This window comes from Scatophagus argus, chromosome 19 (assembly GCF_020382885.2).
Source record: "Scatophagus argus isolate fScaArg1 chromosome 19, fScaArg1.pri, whole genome shotgun sequence".
Classification (NCBI taxonomy): Eukaryota; Metazoa; Chordata; class Actinopteri; family Scatophagidae; genus Scatophagus; species Scatophagus argus.
In genome coordinates, this window is record NC_058511.1 from 14,408,283 (window position 1) to 14,426,426 (window position 18,144).

General features: G+C 40.1%; 2 protein-coding genes across 8 annotated transcripts in view; one reads left to right on the top strand and one right to left on the bottom strand.

Annotated features, from left to right (window-relative positions):
- atad2b (ATPase family AAA domain containing 2B) overlaps nucleotides 1-10,491 on the bottom strand; it is a 66,656-nt gene extending 56,165 nt beyond the window's left edge. For 4 of the 5 annotated variants that reach the window (XR_006841608.1, XR_006841606.1, XR_006841607.1 and 1 more), the window contains exons 1-14: nucleotides 10,273-10,491; nucleotides 8,345-8,511; nucleotides 7,201-7,232; nucleotides 6,930-7,077; nucleotides 5,903-6,002; nucleotides 5,657-5,789; nucleotides 5,334-5,483; nucleotides 5,161-5,236; nucleotides 4,862-4,981; nucleotides 4,068-4,179; nucleotides 3,747-3,862; nucleotides 3,334-3,508; nucleotides 2,938-3,026; nucleotides 1,710-1,869 (exon numbers count right to left, since the gene is read on the bottom strand). Coding sequence is in view for 2 of the 5 variants with exons in the window: in XM_046372852.1 (XP_046228808.1) it covers nucleotides 1,710-1,869; nucleotides 2,938-3,026; nucleotides 3,334-3,508; nucleotides 3,747-3,862; nucleotides 4,068-4,179; nucleotides 4,862-4,981; nucleotides 5,161-5,236; nucleotides 5,334-5,483; nucleotides 5,657-5,789; nucleotides 5,903-6,002; nucleotides 6,930-7,077; nucleotides 7,201-7,232; nucleotides 8,345-8,511; nucleotides 10,273-10,371 (1,677 nt within the window). In the remaining 3 variants the exon portion in view is untranslated. The remainder of the gene's footprint in view (nucleotides 1-1,709; nucleotides 1,870-2,937; nucleotides 3,027-3,333; nucleotides 3,509-3,746; nucleotides 3,863-4,067; nucleotides 4,180-4,861; nucleotides 4,982-5,160; nucleotides 5,237-5,333; nucleotides 5,484-5,656; nucleotides 5,790-5,902; nucleotides 6,003-6,929; nucleotides 7,078-7,200; nucleotides 7,233-8,344; nucleotides 8,512-10,272) is intronic. The other variant, XM_046372854.1, reaches the window with a different exon arrangement.
- A 1,586-nt stretch (nucleotides 10,492-12,077) lies between these two features.
- ubxn2a (UBX domain protein 2A) lies at nucleotides 12,078-17,073 on the top strand. Of its 3 annotated transcripts, none has more exons than XM_046373966.1 (7): nucleotides 12,078-12,226; nucleotides 12,637-12,699; nucleotides 13,017-13,119; nucleotides 13,495-13,604; nucleotides 14,781-14,948; nucleotides 15,349-15,510; nucleotides 16,154-17,073. In XM_046373966.1, exons 2-7 carry the CDS (start codon nucleotides 12,656-12,658, stop codon nucleotides 16,335-16,337), a joined length of 771 nt encoding a protein of 256 aa, XP_046229922.1. In that variant the 5' UTR covers nucleotides 12,078-12,226; nucleotides 12,637-12,655; the 3' UTR covers nucleotides 16,338-17,073. The 3 variants fall into 3 exon arrangements, with proteins under 3 accessions (XP_046229922.1, XP_046229920.1, XP_046229921.1); XM_046373964.1 differs by lacking the exon at nucleotides 12,078-12,226 and adding an exon at nucleotides 12,462-12,521; XM_046373965.1 differs by lacking the exon at nucleotides 12,078-12,226 and adding an exon at nucleotides 12,462-12,521 and having other exon boundaries at nucleotides 14,811-14,948.
- Nucleotides 17,074-18,144: the final 1,071 nt, after the last annotated feature.

Consider the following 18,144-nt stretch of genomic DNA (forward strand, 5'->3'; position numbering starts at 1 on the left):
TAGACTGCACGGAATTACCCAGGTGGAGGAGTTTACTAAGGGATCATGAACCTATCTTTAAAGGTGCATACCACCACATATTATTGGTGTGTGTAGACGGTGTGCTTGTTAAGTCAATGAAAGTAAATTGCTTCAATTATAGAATTATAGACTATAATTTCATTATCGGCTGATAACCAAATTTCAAATGTTCAGACCAATAAATGTGGTGCATCCCTAATGTCCTTAATTCTTTCTAGTACTGACAACAGCAAGAAAAAGAGCCAGTGGAATCAAGCGCATGAGGGAGCTCAACTGAAGGGCTTGCTAACATTTCAGTACAATGCGCCCTTCCATTCCCTGCATCAGCTCCACAAGACTCTGCTTTGATAAGCAGACATCAAGAGCAAAGTGGTCTTTGTCGTGAATCAAGTACAATGGTTTCATCATCTTTCATCACATCTCCCTTTCTATTCAATAGAGACAACTGAGCCAGATTTCATGCAAGTTTCTAGCGGCCTGGACAGTAATCAGGAGGGAGCTGAACTTGAACGTGTAGACAGGATTACTATTTGAACAAGAGAAAGGTTTTTAATTAGTCAGAGCTCGCTACAGGTTAGCTTGGCTAGCAATGCCCTGCAGAATGTCACTTACATACTACACAACTTTAAAAATCATCAGATTGTTCTACTGGTCGCATTACACTGCTGTCTATCTAATAACTGGGGATGCTGAAGTCCCCAACAGGGAGACACACATTACATGACATTTCACAAGGAGGAAAAAAAAAAAACTCCTCCAAACTCCTCTCCAAACTAGGCAGTCAACAAAATACAGAAGAGGTGATATAGGTTAAAGATACAACACTACACGTGAGAGAGAACTACACGTAGTAGTTCTTTACTTCCAAAGCTGGAAGTCCACAAGAACCCAGCAATTCAATAATAAAAACCGATGTTTGAAAATGTTTTGCTGTTATGCCCCCCCCCCACCAACTTTCAGCTCGTGTCTTTGAAAATTCTCACATAGCGATCGACGTGCCTCTGATCAGGGGCTCTTGTCTGCAATGTTCAAAAACTGTCTGTGAGTGGAAAATCACAGCTAAAATCATGCAGTGTAAACTTGCCATTAGGCTTTGATTACCAATAATCCCACTGTGTGGACAAACGCTGCAAGGCGACTCATTAGACAGGCTCAGCGGGGAGGACTGACCTACACCAAGCTGTTCTTCTGACTTACTGTCACTTTACACACATCTAACACTGTTTTGTGCATAGCAGGGAAAAAAGTATCTCTAAGTGCCAGGATTAAAGCAATCAGATCTGCATAACAGTATATTTTCTTTCAAACTGATCTTTAATTTTCCAGAGACCTAATGTAATGAATCTGCTTTTTCACTCGCTTGTTGGCTCAAAACATCCAACAGCGCGGAAATAACAGTTGAAGAGACAGTTGAATAGCTCGAGGACTGCATGCACTAATTTTGTCGCAGGACTCTTATGAATAAAACACTAATTACCCCTGCACTGTATTGCTACTCCAGCTGGGTGTGCATGTGGGTACAGTATTGTGTGTACAATAAGTGATGCTTATAGTGAATATTGCATTCTGCTGTTCCATGACTGTATACTGCTCCAGCGATGAAAAACAAATACTGAAAATTCATGTGCAGCACTGTGTATGAGCAACTGCGTCCACTGTACAGAATACTGAGTTTCACTCTATCTCACCTTCTTGTCAGGCAGGTTGAACAGAAACTCCCGGTCAAAGCGTCCAGGCCTCCTGAGTGCTGGGTCGATAGAGTCAAGTCTGTTTGTAGCACCGATGACCACTATCTCCCCACGACTGTCCAAGCCATCCATTAAGGCCAGCAGAGTGGACACAATAGAACTGGACAGAATTCAATACATGCTATTTAGTATTCAAATGGATCTTACATCCAAAATTGCAACAAATACAAAAACTGCATGAACTGAATTGATTCCATGACACTTAGGCAAGAATGAAATCTAACTGTGCATACTGTATTACAAAAATATTCTGCGTGACAGTGAAAACACACACGCACACAAGAGCAAGCAGACAAAACATTTCTGAGAAGATAATACTGACAAGGTTAATGAGTCAGTACTGACCAGATACAAAAAGGTCTTATTTCTGCACACAGAACAACAACCTATTCTATCAAATACACCCTTTGAACAAAACACTATGGGGCAAAAAATATCACCTGCTCTATTTCTAAGTTGACAAGAGCTCCATGCATGTATTTATGTATTTCATAGCAGAATAAGGAGAGCATCTATAAACTCAAGCGTACACACATGAATAAGCTTTTCTCCAGAATTATAATTCTACATTTCAGCTAAAAATATTCTATTGTCTACAGCCATCTCCACGAGGATCACCTGCAAGTTCTGCATGCATAATAGGATATGTCCTCACCACACCTACAGCTCATCATGAAATGTCTAATTAGGAAGGGAAATTGTTATGATTTCCATTGCTATGGTTGATCAATGCCAAATATACAAACAAATATGAACTCAGTGTGAAGTACCCAAATCCATAACCAATCAATTACATTCAAAATCAAAGCTGCAGTGCCAGCAGTTTTAACCTGCAATTCCAGAAAACCTGCTCCACCTATTGGCAAGAACAGTAACAGCAGCAGATTAGAGCTGGAGATGCAGACATACCCATGTGGGCAAAAGGAGAAGCAGCTGACTGACTAACAAACCAAATCCCTGATGAGCTTAACAATTCAGTAATGTCCATTTTGCTGACACATGATACCCAACAACAAATAAAGTAGGATTTAAGTTGCTCACTGACAAAATGAAAATAAGTGCAATTTGACACAACACCAAAGAGGTACTAGTATGTCTCAAGAATGACTGTGCAGACAAAATAGTCATGCTTTCTTACATTTGAGGGTTATACCCACAATAGCCTTACCTGTGTATCTGGTCTTGCCTGCTCGAGCGAACAGGAGCTAAGCCATCAATCTCATCAAAGAAAATAATGGATGGCCTCATCAGGTAAGCCTGATCAAAAAGTAACAAAAGATCAAACATTACACTTGTGGAAAAAAATATATTGAAGCTAGGTTCAGTTTACTTAAATACAAGAGGTAAATTCTCTCAAAAAGTGAAAAGCAACACAACAATAAGACCTTACAATAAACAGCACACAGGAAATACAGGAACTGAAAATATTCTACCAGCATCAAATAACCAGATTTCTATTCATACAATAAAGTCAATTCAGGTCAAGTGACTGAAGCTGTGGCTGCAGGGATACTGTCCAAAAAAATGTCTTCACCCTTGCCAGTGTGCTGTCTATGTGCCTCACCTGGTCAAAGAGCAGGCGTAGCTGCCGTTCAGATTCACCAACCCACTTGCTGAGGCAGTCAGCTCCTTTCCTCATGAAGAAGGAAACTTTTCTGTCCCCATGGCTACACTCATTGGCAAGCGCCCTTGCTACCAGAGTCTTTCCTGTCCCTGGAGGGCCATAGAACAAACACCCTCTAAAAAGAAAGGGAGAGGAAATGGAAACAGTGTTCATTTAATAATGGTAATGTCAGCCGCACGTACTCTCAATTGCTATATGTGGACTAAGACAAATTATAAAACAGTCAGCATAAAAGTGTGATCGGATTTCAATATGTTTGCTTATCCATCTTACTTATCAGAAAATACAACAACATTCAAAACCAAATGAAGTGATCTTCTTGTCATGAACTGTCACATGTGAAGTCTTCTCACCTGGGAGGCTGAATCTTAAACTTCTCAAAGATTTCAGGGTAAAGCAGCGGAAACACAACCATCTCCTTTAGTGACTGAATGTGATTACTGAGGCCACCCACACTGTCAAATCTCACCTGGGGAGGAAGCACATATTTTTAACATTCACCTAAAAAAATTGAAGGTCTTTCATAGATCTGAAGCAGGAAGCCTCTCTGTGTGGCTACAAAATTACCCAGTAAGTATTAACAAAGCTCTCTTAGACTTCATTAAAGGTTGAACTTTCAAGATTGAAGACTAAAACTGCGCCGCTCTTTGGTATTTAATGCCATTTCCACTCACTGAGCTATCAAGGCTCATGGGATCCACATCAGCCAAGCTGGCACCCACTTTCACACGATCACGTAGCACCCCACTAGCCAGGTCTTCTGCAGTCAAGTTCATGGGCAAACATCTGTGAATAAATAAGACTGACATAAGTGAGTACATGCAAGGAGTACAAATACCTACTCACACAGTATAATAGACCAAATTTAAACCAGTCAAAAGTATGAGACAATATCAAACCCGACAAAGGATGTATGCATTCAGAATATAAATGATCCTTTATTTAAGATGCAAACATAATAATATAAAACAGCATGATTCAGTAGCCCTGAGTGCTCCATAACGATTGCTTCTGTATAAAGTTTGAACAACGACATGTGTAGGCTATCCCGAAGAATTACTGTTACCTGTCAATGTGGATTGTGATATGGAGACAATGTACTTTTACAGTTGTCTATGCTTTGTCACTAATGAACTTAACAACCACGTATGGGATTTTAAGATGTATGACATTTATTCTGTAATCCTACTGACAAAGAAACAGACCAAAGAGAAAACATACCCTCCTTGGCAGTGGTAATAAACTTAATCACACCATGAGTTAAGTTTTCAGAGGTTATATTAGAGCAAAATGGAGAGAGAAAAAAGGTTCTTTATAATTTAGTCCGGTTCAATATAATTTTCTCTATGGTATGATAGTCCTCTTGGGAGTTTCCCTGTTAAAGGCGCACCAGTCAGGGTAAACTGATGTTGAAATGGCAGTCTAACAGAAGTTTAAATGGTTAAAGAAAGAAAGCAGCAGCCATCACCTGTTTCTGGCTCGGGTCATGCTCTTGCTTTTTCTACGCTCAAACCGCTCTTCATCAGAAGACGAGGTGGTGTCACTGCTGTGAATGGCATGTTTCTTCACTCTGGTTAAGTGCGACAATCTAGATTCAGTGTCACACCGTTACTCATTCACATTCCTTAATGAGCAGAAGCTAGTTCAAGTGTAAAAAACTTTTGATAACCACAGCTCTGACTTAATTAGTCATCATGGTGAAAAAGCTGCTTTAAGTATCACACATTGTAACATATTCCAAATCAAATTTCACAAATGTCTACCAACCTTATATGGCTTCTTCTAGCTGGCGATCTGTGGGTGTCAAAAAGTGAGGGGTTGCTCTGTTTTCTATTTACAGGTTCTGAGAAAGCAAATGAAAAGACAACTGGTTGTCACACACCAATCCTCTAAAATCCTTAAATAAATGGACAGATTCAAAAAAGATAAGCAACAATTACCGATAGGTGGTGCCTCGTATCTCTGCACCGTCTTTCGCTGCCTCAGGTTGTATGGTCTGTCATTTTCCTCTCCTGCTTCTTCCACTTCATCTCCTTCATCATCTTCGTCGTCATCCTCTGCATCCTCCTCCTCTTCCTCACCATGAGAATCTGTAAATCAAAAGTGCAGTTTATACACTTCGGAGACTTTAAGAATACCACCAAATTCAAAAAATAAAAAGTCATCCAAAGCAGCCCTAGTTTGATATATTCCATTAAAGATGAGGTGGTTCCTTCTGGCTCTCTCCACTGAATCATGAGTAGAACATCAGTAGGACACTCACCTTCCGTCCCTTCCTCTTCTTCCTCTTCCTCCTGCTCTGTTTTGCTCAAGACTTTGTGGTGTGTAGGCATGCTGAAAGTGCTCCTGCGCATGGACTTCCTGCGCTTCACACGGGAATACATGTCCATGTTTTCCTGGAAAAACACAGCCTTTTCAGTATCGCTTTTGTCCTCCACATCAGAACATCAGGCAGCGATACTGTATTTTCCTAGCTGTGGGCTGTGTGTTACAGCAGAGCCACACTCACCTCCTCAGTATCCCCAGTCCACATGCGAAGTCGCTCCACCTCACGGTTCTGCCTGATGCTGCTGATGTTGTCCATCTCCTGAAGGACAGCCTCAGCAGTGCTGCATAACAACGCAAAACAACGCAAAATATGACAAACTGAAGGCAGCTTTACAGATGATCAAAACACATAATCCTTGTCTTACAGAGGTGTAGGATAGGAGTGTCTACAATGCAATTTTGGACAGTGATATATCTTATGAGCCTCTTGACACAAAAGCATTGGATCTGAAAAGACAGAATGGTTATGGTGGAACATGCTGACTTTCAACTCTAATCGGAGGGTATCCCCATCCATATTAAGTGAACAGGAGCAGAGGACTTGACTGCTGCCCTGAGAAGAATGAGTATAAACTGATGTTTTAATGCCCAGATACTTCAAGCACACACCTGTATATACTCTAGGAGTCCATTTCCATATGTTCCAACCACCACCATGGACATTTACACCTCCAGATGCAGGAAAAGGGCCTCCTGCATCATGAAGGGACCCCACCCACCCCTCACATGAACCGTTTGCCCCCTCCCCTCAGGCAGGAGGCTGTGCAGCATTAAGAGCAGGACCACCAGACTGAGGAACAGCTTCTTCCCAGAAGCTGTGAGAATGTTGAACTCCGGAGGACCTCTGTAGCCCCTGCTGCTACCCCATCCCCACCCCACACATTACCCTCCCTCTCTCTTCCCTGACAACCACCCACGGAACATTGCACAATGCAGCCATCTTGCACAGAACTTTGCACTACTCTTTTCATTTGCACAATACCACTGTACATATAGTTGTCATCTCTGTCACTGTTTATTTTTTTTCTATTCTGGTTGTTTTTATATTTATATATCATTATTATATATATATATTATGACAATAAAGCTCCTTGAATCCAAGATGAATAAAGTATGCTCCATGAAATTCAAACCTATCCACTTCCTGTTTTTCTTCTGTTAAATGAGATATTGCAATGAAAAGTGTCAACAAGGGGGCTGCAAGCTACCTGTTGACCAGCTGATCAAACAGCAGGCTCTGATTGAGGTGTTCAAATTGGCTCTTCCTGACACGGCAGCTCCTCTTCAGCTCCACATGGCCATTCATGTGAGAGTGATCCGCCCCTCCGCTCTCCTCATTCCGATGACTCATATGGGCTGCACATCAACAAAAATTTAATTATGGACCAATTATTTAATCGTATGTTTCCCAAATTCGTATGCTCAGTGTATTTTTATTATTTTTTTTTGAAAGGGACAAATTTAAAAGAATTGCATTACCGTGTCCATTTTGCATTATGCGAGAGGACAACCTAGAAGAAAAAAAAACAACAACAAAGTGAAAATAGGTATGGACATCTGCACAGAAGACAACAGTTGATCATACATATGTTTGAGACCGCACATATAACTTACAATTACGAGAAATTAATTGAAGAACATGACCCTAGAGCAAATCTCCATCAAGACAAACTCTTTGTACAGACATATGAACCAATGAACTAAATAATTTCAATTGGAGTTGCAAAGATATTGGATATTCAGGGTACCATAGTGGACTCCGAAAAATATTACAGTATAACACTATTATGATTATGATGATGTCAACTGACTGACTGATGTCAACAACTTGACTGACTGTTTGGGTTAACAAGCAGTTAGAGAGCTTTATGCATCTCTTTCAATACGTTGTGTTTGAGGAATGATATCAGGTTTGGAGTTGGGATATAAGTTTAAAAAATGACCAAAAAAAAAAAAAAAAAAATCACAAATTGCTACAACAACTGTTTTCAAAACAAAAAATATATATATATAATCACAGAAGATATTCAGTGTTCTGATTCTTAAGGGTGGATTTTACATTCAAGTCTTCAAACACTGCAGTTCAAAGCTAGATAACAAAGATTCTTAAAGGGTTACAATCACACCGCAACAGTTATCTTCAGCGTAATAAATAAGTCTCCGGAGATATTTAACAATAGTAACGTTATGATGTATACAGTGTCAACCCCAGAGTTAACTTCTATGGTGTCCAGTAAATTAGATTTTTCTCATCAGTCCAATTCAACGTCTGGTGGAGAGACAGACTCATGCAGTGGAACTGGAAAAGCTCCACAAGCAGTGCAAGCTCAGTACATGGATCAGTGTCATCAGTCTGATATCCAGTGAGTTATGTTAGAATCAAAACCCAAAAGAATCAGAATTGGATCAGATCCGTCCTAACTGGAATACTGCAAAATTGGTACAATTGCAACCTTAATTTTAATACACCTTTACACCTTAATAACATGTTTTTAAAAATCATACTCCTGCAAAAGAAAATATAACATACTAGTCTCTTGCAGTACTGCACAATTTTATGCGCTGTTTCGTTTCTATCTCATTGAGAGATGCAATGATGACTGAAACAAGCCCAGCAGCCTACCTGGTGTGGTAGGTGGGAATGTCCCAGCTGACTCTCTGGCTTTTAGTCTGAGGAGACGGGGAGGTATCACTGGAGCTGAGCTCGGAGGCAGTCTGGCGGCGTGTCCGCTTGGAAGGAGGGGCCAACCGCGGGCTGCTGGGACTGCTCACATCACTACTGGGCTCCTTCTGTTGAACAAATATATATTACACCAGCTCAAAAGAGGAAGAAAGAATGACAAATGATAAGAACAGGAAAGCGAGAGAAAAAGAAAATGTCTCATACTGTGACAGCCTTTTGCAAATATTTACATTAAAAAAATTCACTCCATCAATCACTGTACAAAACCACAATATTAGCAATCATGGCCAAACAGCTCAAGTAAATATTAAACCCATGACAGCATAAGAACTTCAGACAGAAGAAAGCAAGAGCTCCAAATGACAAAACCAGAATAGAGTATTGTGATGAGACAAGACATCTTGTACCCATTTCCTCAATGTATTCTATGAATCACAACAGAGCACCAACCAGACATATGCCCTTGATCCTCACGCCCTTCACAGCTTAACTTCCCTACTGATATGAGAGTGTATCTCACTGTTGTCACGGGCAACTGTCTGCAATGCTTGGTTTGTCTGACTTGCTGGATAGACAGAAGCAGACAGAGGGATAAGTGCAAGATGTACTAACAGAGGACAAAAATATTGATGGATCTACCTTTAAATGATTCTTCATTTAACTTACTTTGAAAAGAATGGCACAAAACAATGGTCAGTCTAAGGAGCAAGTTTTGGACAACAATGTCAAAAAAAAAAAAAACAATACACACCAAGTTGAGCAAAATGCTTGGGGGCTTAGTGCATAAAAATCTGAATTGTTATAAATAACATTGTGAAAATGAAAGGTTTATCATTCAAAAGCCCTTTAACCAGTCCTGTAGGTTGCTTAACGTACTATCTACGAGGCTGGATATAAGCCAGGAAAGACCTGAATTTCTCGAACCTCAATCCAACAAAGTATAAACTCTCGCCAAACAAAGCATTAAACCTCAGGAATGTGTTAATGACTGTTACTAAGGTATAGGAAAACAGAAAGTATTGGATCGGTAAATGATATTTTTCGTCTGTTCTCAGCGCCATAATAACCCTAAATGATGCGGAAACAGAACCTCCCTTGCATAATCTCAATGTTTACATTTTGAGACAAAGACTGTCAGACAGCTTGTAGGTCAGACGACCAGACTACAAACTGAGGCTTTTAATTTACTCAAGTGAACATTTCGAGGTATAAAACCAGTATTTGGTATATACGAGTACGTTTAAAACACTTATAAGAAAAGCATGCTATATGTGGGTCTTTAGGGCATTTACAACAGAAAGTTCACCAAGTTCAGAGTTGCTAAATACGGGACCTGAGCCAGCCAACAGTTTTGAACCTGGGACTCCCTTCCCCCACTGTAGAATAGCTGAAGGGCTAGCTATAACCTACAAATGCTAGCTTAACTAAAGCTTTATCTCTCAATTTGACAAAATAAAATACGCCAATAATTCCAGAGCAGCGACAATGACTAATGCTAATAGCCTCATGTCAAAGATCCAGCTGTCTTTATTTGTATGGTTAATTTATGGCTACAATGGTGAAACAAGTCAGCCGGGTAAATTGCCAAACACAAAGGGAACTCAAGTTGGGGCTAGCCAGGAGTTAACATCGCTAGCTTGTAATTTGACAGCTGAACAATGCGTTCAGTACGAACGACACGCTTATGAATCGCTGCATTCAGTTCTTTCATTGTGTATCTGCGTGACTGAGCGGGTGTCAAGATCAATACTGCACATACTTTGCTGTGAATAATAAACTGTGTGGAGCACCTTGAGGCCACGGCTACAGCTACCTAGCCAACTAGCAGAGCCAGCTAGCTCGCCGGCAAAGAAAGGAAACCGGCTTACATGTTCCTCAGAGTTTCGCTCGTTTCTCGACGACGACCTAGTCCTCGAGGAGATGAAGGGACCGCTCCCCGGCCGTGAGCTTTTCCTTGTGTTCACCATGTTTTTTTCCTTTTGTCTGCCCTTACCGAATCTCCCTAACCGGCTCCAAACACTGCCTCAGTGAGTGCAGCATCGAGGCGCCATTACTCTCTCTCTTTCTCTCCCTGTCTATATCTCTCTGTCGCTCCTTCTCTCTCTCTCTCTCTCTCTCTCTCTCTCTCTCTCTCTCTCGCTCCTTCTCGCTCTCTCTCTCTCAAGTGGATGTAACTGCTAGGTCTGTTTGGCAGGTGCATACATTTTTGCTGACCGGACTACCTCCACGAAGAACTGCTCCCTTAGTAATCAAATATATATATAAAATGAACAAATGTGATGAATAAAATAACAAATGATATTTTTATAGTATACATTAACAACATTTACTGTGTTATGCTGTTGCGGGCGATAACGTGCAGTTTACAGTGAACACTGAGGTCTCCATATAGTTAAATAAAGTCACTCCTCTACTAAGAAGGTTACTGAAGCACATTTATCCTCTTAGGAACATAAAAGAAATTAAGTTCAGAAACAGAAATAAAATGTTTTTGTAAACACACAGTGTACCCTTCAGGGTAATGTCATGTTCTAGTGAATTTGAAGTTTTAATTTTCTTGGTTTTAGAGTACAAGACTTTAAACTGTAAAAGATGAGTGAAATGTGACACTGGGACGAAGCGGAAAGTTTGGAGTGATCAGCCTCCCATTTATTAAAAAAAGATTCACTTTTCAAATATTTTCCACATTGACCATTATCTATTACAGTTCTATCACCTCTCTATAAAAAGTAAAAAGTTAACATTATCAAACCTTGTTGATCTACAGCAACAGGTCAGCTTGTACTCAGCTGTACCATTTGGTTCCTACATCTCAGAAATATGTTGCAATAAATGTATGAAAGATAATATTCATCAAGTGGAAAAACCTATATAAACCCAATATGCTGCTGTTGTTCTGTCAGTAGGTGGGGCAATATCTGCATATTTGTTCATGTCTGGATTTTTTTTAAATTTTATTTTTATTTTATTGTATATTATAGCTACATTATGAGTATCTTCAGAGAGAAGCTGTATGCATTTTCTGTGATCACATGTAAAAAGACAGCAGGTGTCTGCACCAGAACACAAAATTTTATCACTCTCAGAATATTTTCTGTTTCTGAAAAAAATGATTTATTAGTACTATTCAAAACATATCAAATCTAAGCTGTTGAGAAACACACATCCATTGTAACAACAAATCAAATAAAGGATTTACAAGGCGTTTTCAATGAGTATTGGGTAAACTCAGAATATAAGCCACCCTCATTTGGACTGAGACTAGGTCAAAGGTGACACAGCCGGTGGTGGATGGACCTGAACTATGGGATCAAGAGAAACAAGCTGCTTTTGTTCTTGTCTGCCTGTCTGTTTATGTTGTTGATCTGTTCTTCCACCCTGTGTATGTATATTTCTTTTTTTTCTTTTTTTTATTCATGGAATGCTGTATGTTGTTGTTTCATGTTATTAGAAAAATGGATAAAACTGTAGGGAAAGGAAATGCTGCCTAATTGGATTGCAGTAAAGGATTCAAGGATTCAAGGAGCTTTATTGTCATTTCACACATGTAGACATATGAGGTGCCTTTAGGGGATGATAGCCTAACCTGTACCGTAATTATAGCCTCATTATTGTCACTATATCTCTCATCCCTCAGATAGATAGACAGATGATAGACTGGAATGGGACTGCTGAGGAGATGCTGAGCTCAGCAGTGTAGTGTCATTACGACAAGAGGAGTCGATTTACGGTACAGTTACGTCAGACGTATTGCTCAGCAGAAGCGACGGAACTTATGGCTGCAGATGTGTAGCCCGGGATTCACTGCCAAAACACGGACTGGTAAATCAGTATTTGACCTTAACCTTAATGCGGGCGTGTAAATGAGCATCTACTGTGTGTATTATATGTATTGATAATCCGTGTTATTATATACAGGCCTTCTGTCGTTCGCGTCCATGGCTTTCTGACGCCCACTTACATAATTAACGATAACGTTATAGTCTGCTTGGTTGTTTATCGATAAGGTTTAGGCCTTTCAAAAAATTATTGTATCGTTTGTGGGACATTTTTTAACCATTTTTTAGCAGTGAAACACACTGACAGTGTTCACGCGAATGCCATTGAATACGCATAAGTAAAGAACCGTCTTGCCAGTAAAGGTTACCGTTATTTATAAATATACCAAACTTGTCTGTGAAGGTAATAGGCCCTATAATGACAGTTGCTTTGCCTATTTCTTATTTGTTTAGATGGAAAACACAAAACGTCATGAAAGAGATTGACACTGTGGGGGGTGAGAGAGATAAAAACAGGTAAGTCACAACAAACTGATTGCGAATTATCACTCCTTAAAAGCTCTTACATATAAACGGAACAAATGGATTTAACCCATGCTTCATATATTTTGCTAAACGAACAACTCAGCCGCTAGATTGTATGTACTGGATTGTATGTAGGTTAGTAGGTTATAATGTGTGAAGACATCAGTTGATTTAGTCTGTATGCGTCCAACCTAAATGCTTTATGAGAGTGCATTGTTTCTGTACACTAAAGCCTGTGACTGCAGGCCAAAGTCAGTTAGAGATCTAATGACTGAATTGCACATGTCTATTCCTTAATGGGTTGTCAGTGAAGAAAATGAAGAGGAGGCTCCAATGAGGCGTAGTTTCTCGGTAGAAGACCTCCTCGATGAGGTGGAGAAGATCTGTTACGATGCCTCAGGGACGTCAAAGGTCAGTCCCAAATTCACCTCACAAAATTTTCATCTTTGCAAGTGTGCATTTTGCATGTGTGACAGAAGAACTTCATCATGCCTACAGACATCTTTTGAGATTGTTAGCAGCACATTCGTGGACATATGAATGAATAATTATGTAAAACACTAATGTACTGTAATATGTTAAACATGTACACATTATGTTTTAATAAATGAAAAATTGTTTTTTTTGTCCCGGCAGTGAAATACCTTTATTCTAACATTTAACAAATTCAAGTGACATTCACTGACACTCAACTTTTGCACCCAAAACCTTCGGTCGGCTTCAGAGTTCAGCACGTACGGGGATCATTGTATCTCAGCTTGATCTTTTTTGTGGCATTCGTTCCAGGTGGAGATGGTGGTGAGGCTATGGAAAGACGGTTTCACTGTAAATGACGAGGAGTTTCGCAGCTACTCTGTACCAGAGAATCAAGACTTCCTGGACGCAATCAAAAGGGGGTGAGTGATATGTGTATTAAGTAATATTTTACAACCTAAAAGCCCAAAAGGACAATATATCAAGCTCTGATAGTACTGATATCTGTGACTGAACTGTTCATTGTCACTTCTGGCTTTTATTAGCCCACCTTCTGGCTTGAAACAACCTAACTTTTTCCTCTCATATTGTCATAGTAGTAGTAGTTAAAAATGGAGGACAGCACAAATGACACAACAGTTTTATTAAAATGTCAACCAAAATAGGGAAACAAGCGATTTATGAGTAACTTGGGAAATAAAACAATGATAGAACAGATAACATAAAATATTAGTTCAAATTTATTTATAGTGGCAAAGGAGGTTCCAGATGTAACCATACAGGTGCTGAACCCAGTCAGTTTCCAGAAACAGGTCGAGCAGGATAGCCCCTGACCCTACCGGCCTGGGCTTAATTTTCATTTCTAATTTGTCTTCCACCTCTTCCTTTTTTCCTCCTCAAAATGCCTGCACAGAAGATATGTTATTATTACTTTAATTTTTATTGTGGTGTTACACTTTTTCACTCAGTGTTTCTGTTGGGTCTGGGTTGTATTGAGAATATGTGAGCTGCATCCACGACAAACAGTTCTTACTTGTTCATTGACTCATTGACACTAACCTATATAGACAAAAGTACTGGGACACACCTCTTTATTCTTGAATTCAGGTGTGGTATGGTGCTGTCTGGGGGGTTGGGCTTGGCCCCTTACTTCCAGTGAAGTAAGTAAGAGAATGACCATTTTCATTCTGTTAATTGTTAATCTGAATTATTTTCTCCATTAATATAATAATCATTTATCTGTAAAACATCAGATAATTGTGAAAAATGTTCTTCACAATATCACGTCAACACAATGTGACACCATCAGAGATCAGTTGAGAAGCTGATATCAGCAAGTTTTGGCATTTTTGAAATACGGTATTTTGTATATACTCTATACATAGTGTCTGTATACAGAGAGAAAGCTGGACTCTGTATGCAACTGAAATGTAACATTATGTCTGTCCTTGGTTCAATTTTATAGTCGAACCCCATCAGTCCCCTAAGGGAAATTAACGGTAAAGCTGTCCCTCCACCAGACCACAACCAGGCGACATAAGATAGATAAAGCATAATGTTCGTTAGTGCTCATTTGTCATATTGATTGATCTGACTAGATGCCAAGGCTGGTCTTTAATTTGTCTCAGGGAGCTTCCAGCAGAGTGGGAGAGCAGAGCAGAAGAGGAAGAGCTGGAGATCAGCGTGGAGGATCTGACAGAAGAAAATTATGTTCCCAAGAAAAAAGCTTTTCACCCCTTCAGTGGACGAGGATACCGACTTGGCAGGCAAGAGATTCTTCTTGTCATAGTATCACCAAGAAATTGATTAAAATTAGGGTATTTTATTTGTTGATATGTGATTTTACCTTTGCTAGTCACTTTCTCAAGCCCAAAGTTCAGTATACTTTACCACTTTAGACCACTAGGTGTCCTTCTAAATCCAGGTATAAAAATGAAACTATAAGCAAATCTGATGAAGCACAGTCACTCCCTCCTCAGAGCCTCAGCATGTTCAAAACATCACTGTGAGAATAACAAGTTGTTCAAAAGTGAGTCCAAAAATATTTTATGTAAGACTGCTTTTGCCTATACCAAATACAATTAAATTAGACAAATACATAATGCATAATGCTGTGTGTACTTCTAACTAGCTCTTAATCTGTTATTTATTCCTGTGCACCCCCAGTGTTGCACCCAGAGTAGTGGCCAGGTCACCATCTGTGCACGAGGACGGAGAATCTCTTCCTATTCCCATGGTAACACTAGACCACGCCCTTCCTGTTACCTCCCTGCAGATCTGGTTGGCTGATGGCAGGAGATTGGTGCAGAGGTTTAACCTATCGCATCGGTGTGTATCGCAATGTCAAAACCTAAACACATCTCTCTCCACATCTGTTCTCAACATATATAATATCTACATAATGAAGACAGACTAACTCTAGCTCTACCCCTGATATGCTGTCTGCAAATCCCCTAATCTCAAGCATCAAAGGAAAGAAGTAGTTCAATGGATGACAAAAGATTTTTGTTTGTATTAGCTTGGGAAGTGGTGAGGGGGGTTGTTTGAGGGTTACGTAATGCTTTGTTCTAGTCTGCTGGAGTTGAAGGCATGTTATATCCCCTACCACAGTGCATGGGGCTGCAGAAAACATAATCTGAGATGTAGCAACAGAGTGGATCTATAAAATCCCCAGGGAGGTATTGCGTAACTCAGATGCAGCATTTATATAACAGAGTTTGTAGCTTAAGGATGGAAAGGGCTGAGTCCCTCTAACCTTGAGCTGGTGTGTGAAGAGTAGGGCTGCCATAGGTTCGCCTGTACACGCTGGCTCCTGATTAATAATAGATTATGTTACTGGTATAGTGCCTCCAAGAGAAATCATGTGTCACAAGAGAGAACAGAGTATTTTGCCAGCAATGTGTTGCTACTGGTAAGGAAAAGACATGAATAGTTCTAACTCTGCTTTTCTTCAATTCTAATTCTTTTCTAGGATCACCGATGTTCAAGATTTTGTGGCACGCTCCCAGAGGAGCTGCCCCCCTTTTGTCCTGACGACATCACTTCCTTTCCGGGAGCTCAATGACAAAGAATTGAGTCTTGAAGAGGCTGATTTGGCGAACGCTGTCATTGTCCAGAGACCCCTGAACACACAGGCTCCATTTGGACACTCCTGACTAAAAGGACCCTGTTATTCATTTATCCCTCTCCATAACCCTGATTGCAGTCTCAAGGCCTCCTATAGCTTATAATATATAGAAGAACTTATAATGTTCCTTGATCCAGCAGTTTGTGCATTTGATCATTGTTAAGTCACTCCAAAGTATGTTAATCACTGTGGGGGATTATCTACAGTATAATGGAGATGTCACTTGTCTCCATTACCACAGGTAGTCCTGTCAATGCTTACTTTGCCTTCTTTCTCTGGAGGACTTTTACCTGCCAACAGTCTCCCTGAAGCCCCAGACTCCAGAAAAAAACTGTCAAGGCAAACCAATCTTGTCCCCTGTGCAGATGGTCAACCATGTGTGTCCATCTGTTGGCCTTCACCATGTAACCCTCCCTCCTTTCCCTCACACACGCAGTCCACCACCAGCACAGCCGACCTGCTCTCCAAAGTCTTCCCAAATGGTCTCCACCAGTCTGCACAATTTACAGAAACAAAGAGTGTTTGTGTCTTTTAGTTTACAGATATATTTAATGAACATGTGATGTTTTGTTTGCACTTTATTATGACTTATAAAGAGTTATTTAAGTTGGCCTGACTTTATCGGTTTTGCAATTTTATGCATTTCTTGTGAACATTTGCCTTTGTTTTGAGGTGGGGTGTGGTCTAATTCAGAATGTAGGTTACAGTGTGTTGTTTTATTTGACATATCACAAATCAAGGTACAATTAAAAACCTTCCACAAAGTTCTGCATTATGATTTCTTGTTTGATAAAAAACTAAATCAAGTCTTAGATTTCCAAACTTATATAAAGTGGTTTATCACTTTGAGTATTAAAATTACAGTTAATACTGCCCAGGTGTGAGGACTGCTGACAGAAATATTTGATAATTAAGGCATCCACTGGCTTCAAGTGACTGTAATTATCATGGTGATCATGGCATGACAGAGAGCAGCACCTTATTTATGTTGTCATGCAACATCTGTGCTGTCATTACAGATTTAACAGGGATTTAGATTAAGGAGGCAGGGAGGGACAACAGATGTCAAAGAAGTCAGAACTGGAAGAAAGATCAATGTGTTATCTGATGATTTGAGATGTGACCATTGTATGGGACAGCTGTAGAAATCAGTGGCTTCACAGCAGAACCTTTTTAAAGAAGTGGCTAAAAATGTAATTTGGATGGGGTTAAGCTGAATTCTGCCTCTTTTTTACTTCATGAATGAAGCATCTTGTAGCATGTGTAAGGACATGCTTGTGCTTTTAAACATGAGCATGTGCTTGCCTCTCCATCTCCAAGCTTTCTGCCTGGCCCTGGGAAGAAGGCGAACACCATTATCCATCTTCAATATTTAAAGCAGTGGGAGGGAGGGGTGTGCAGAACAGAACAGGGTATGAATTTGCTCATGGCTGAAAAAGAAGAGATGACAGCCTCAGGGCGGTCAAGGTCAGGTGAAGAAACGCAGCAGCAAAAAGTCTTGAATACCATAATCCATAAAAACTATGCTTGCCATGTTGCACATTGGAGGATTTTTACCTGAAGGTGCAGCCTGAAATGCACCGCTTGGTTGGCAGCCAGCGGGGTCTGGCTAAAGAGTAAAAGAGAGCACATTTCCTTTGTGCTACATATTTAATAAGGCTAAGCATGCAGGGAATTACTTTCCCTTTAACTCCCACATTTCCTCTCAGAATGACCCTTTTAACCGTGCAGCAGCCAACCTTTCATTTTGCACATTCCTCTTCACGCATTATCGGAAACATACCCATTCTAATGCAGGTCATATGCCTGACTTTTCTGAAGTGGTGCCTTTCTCA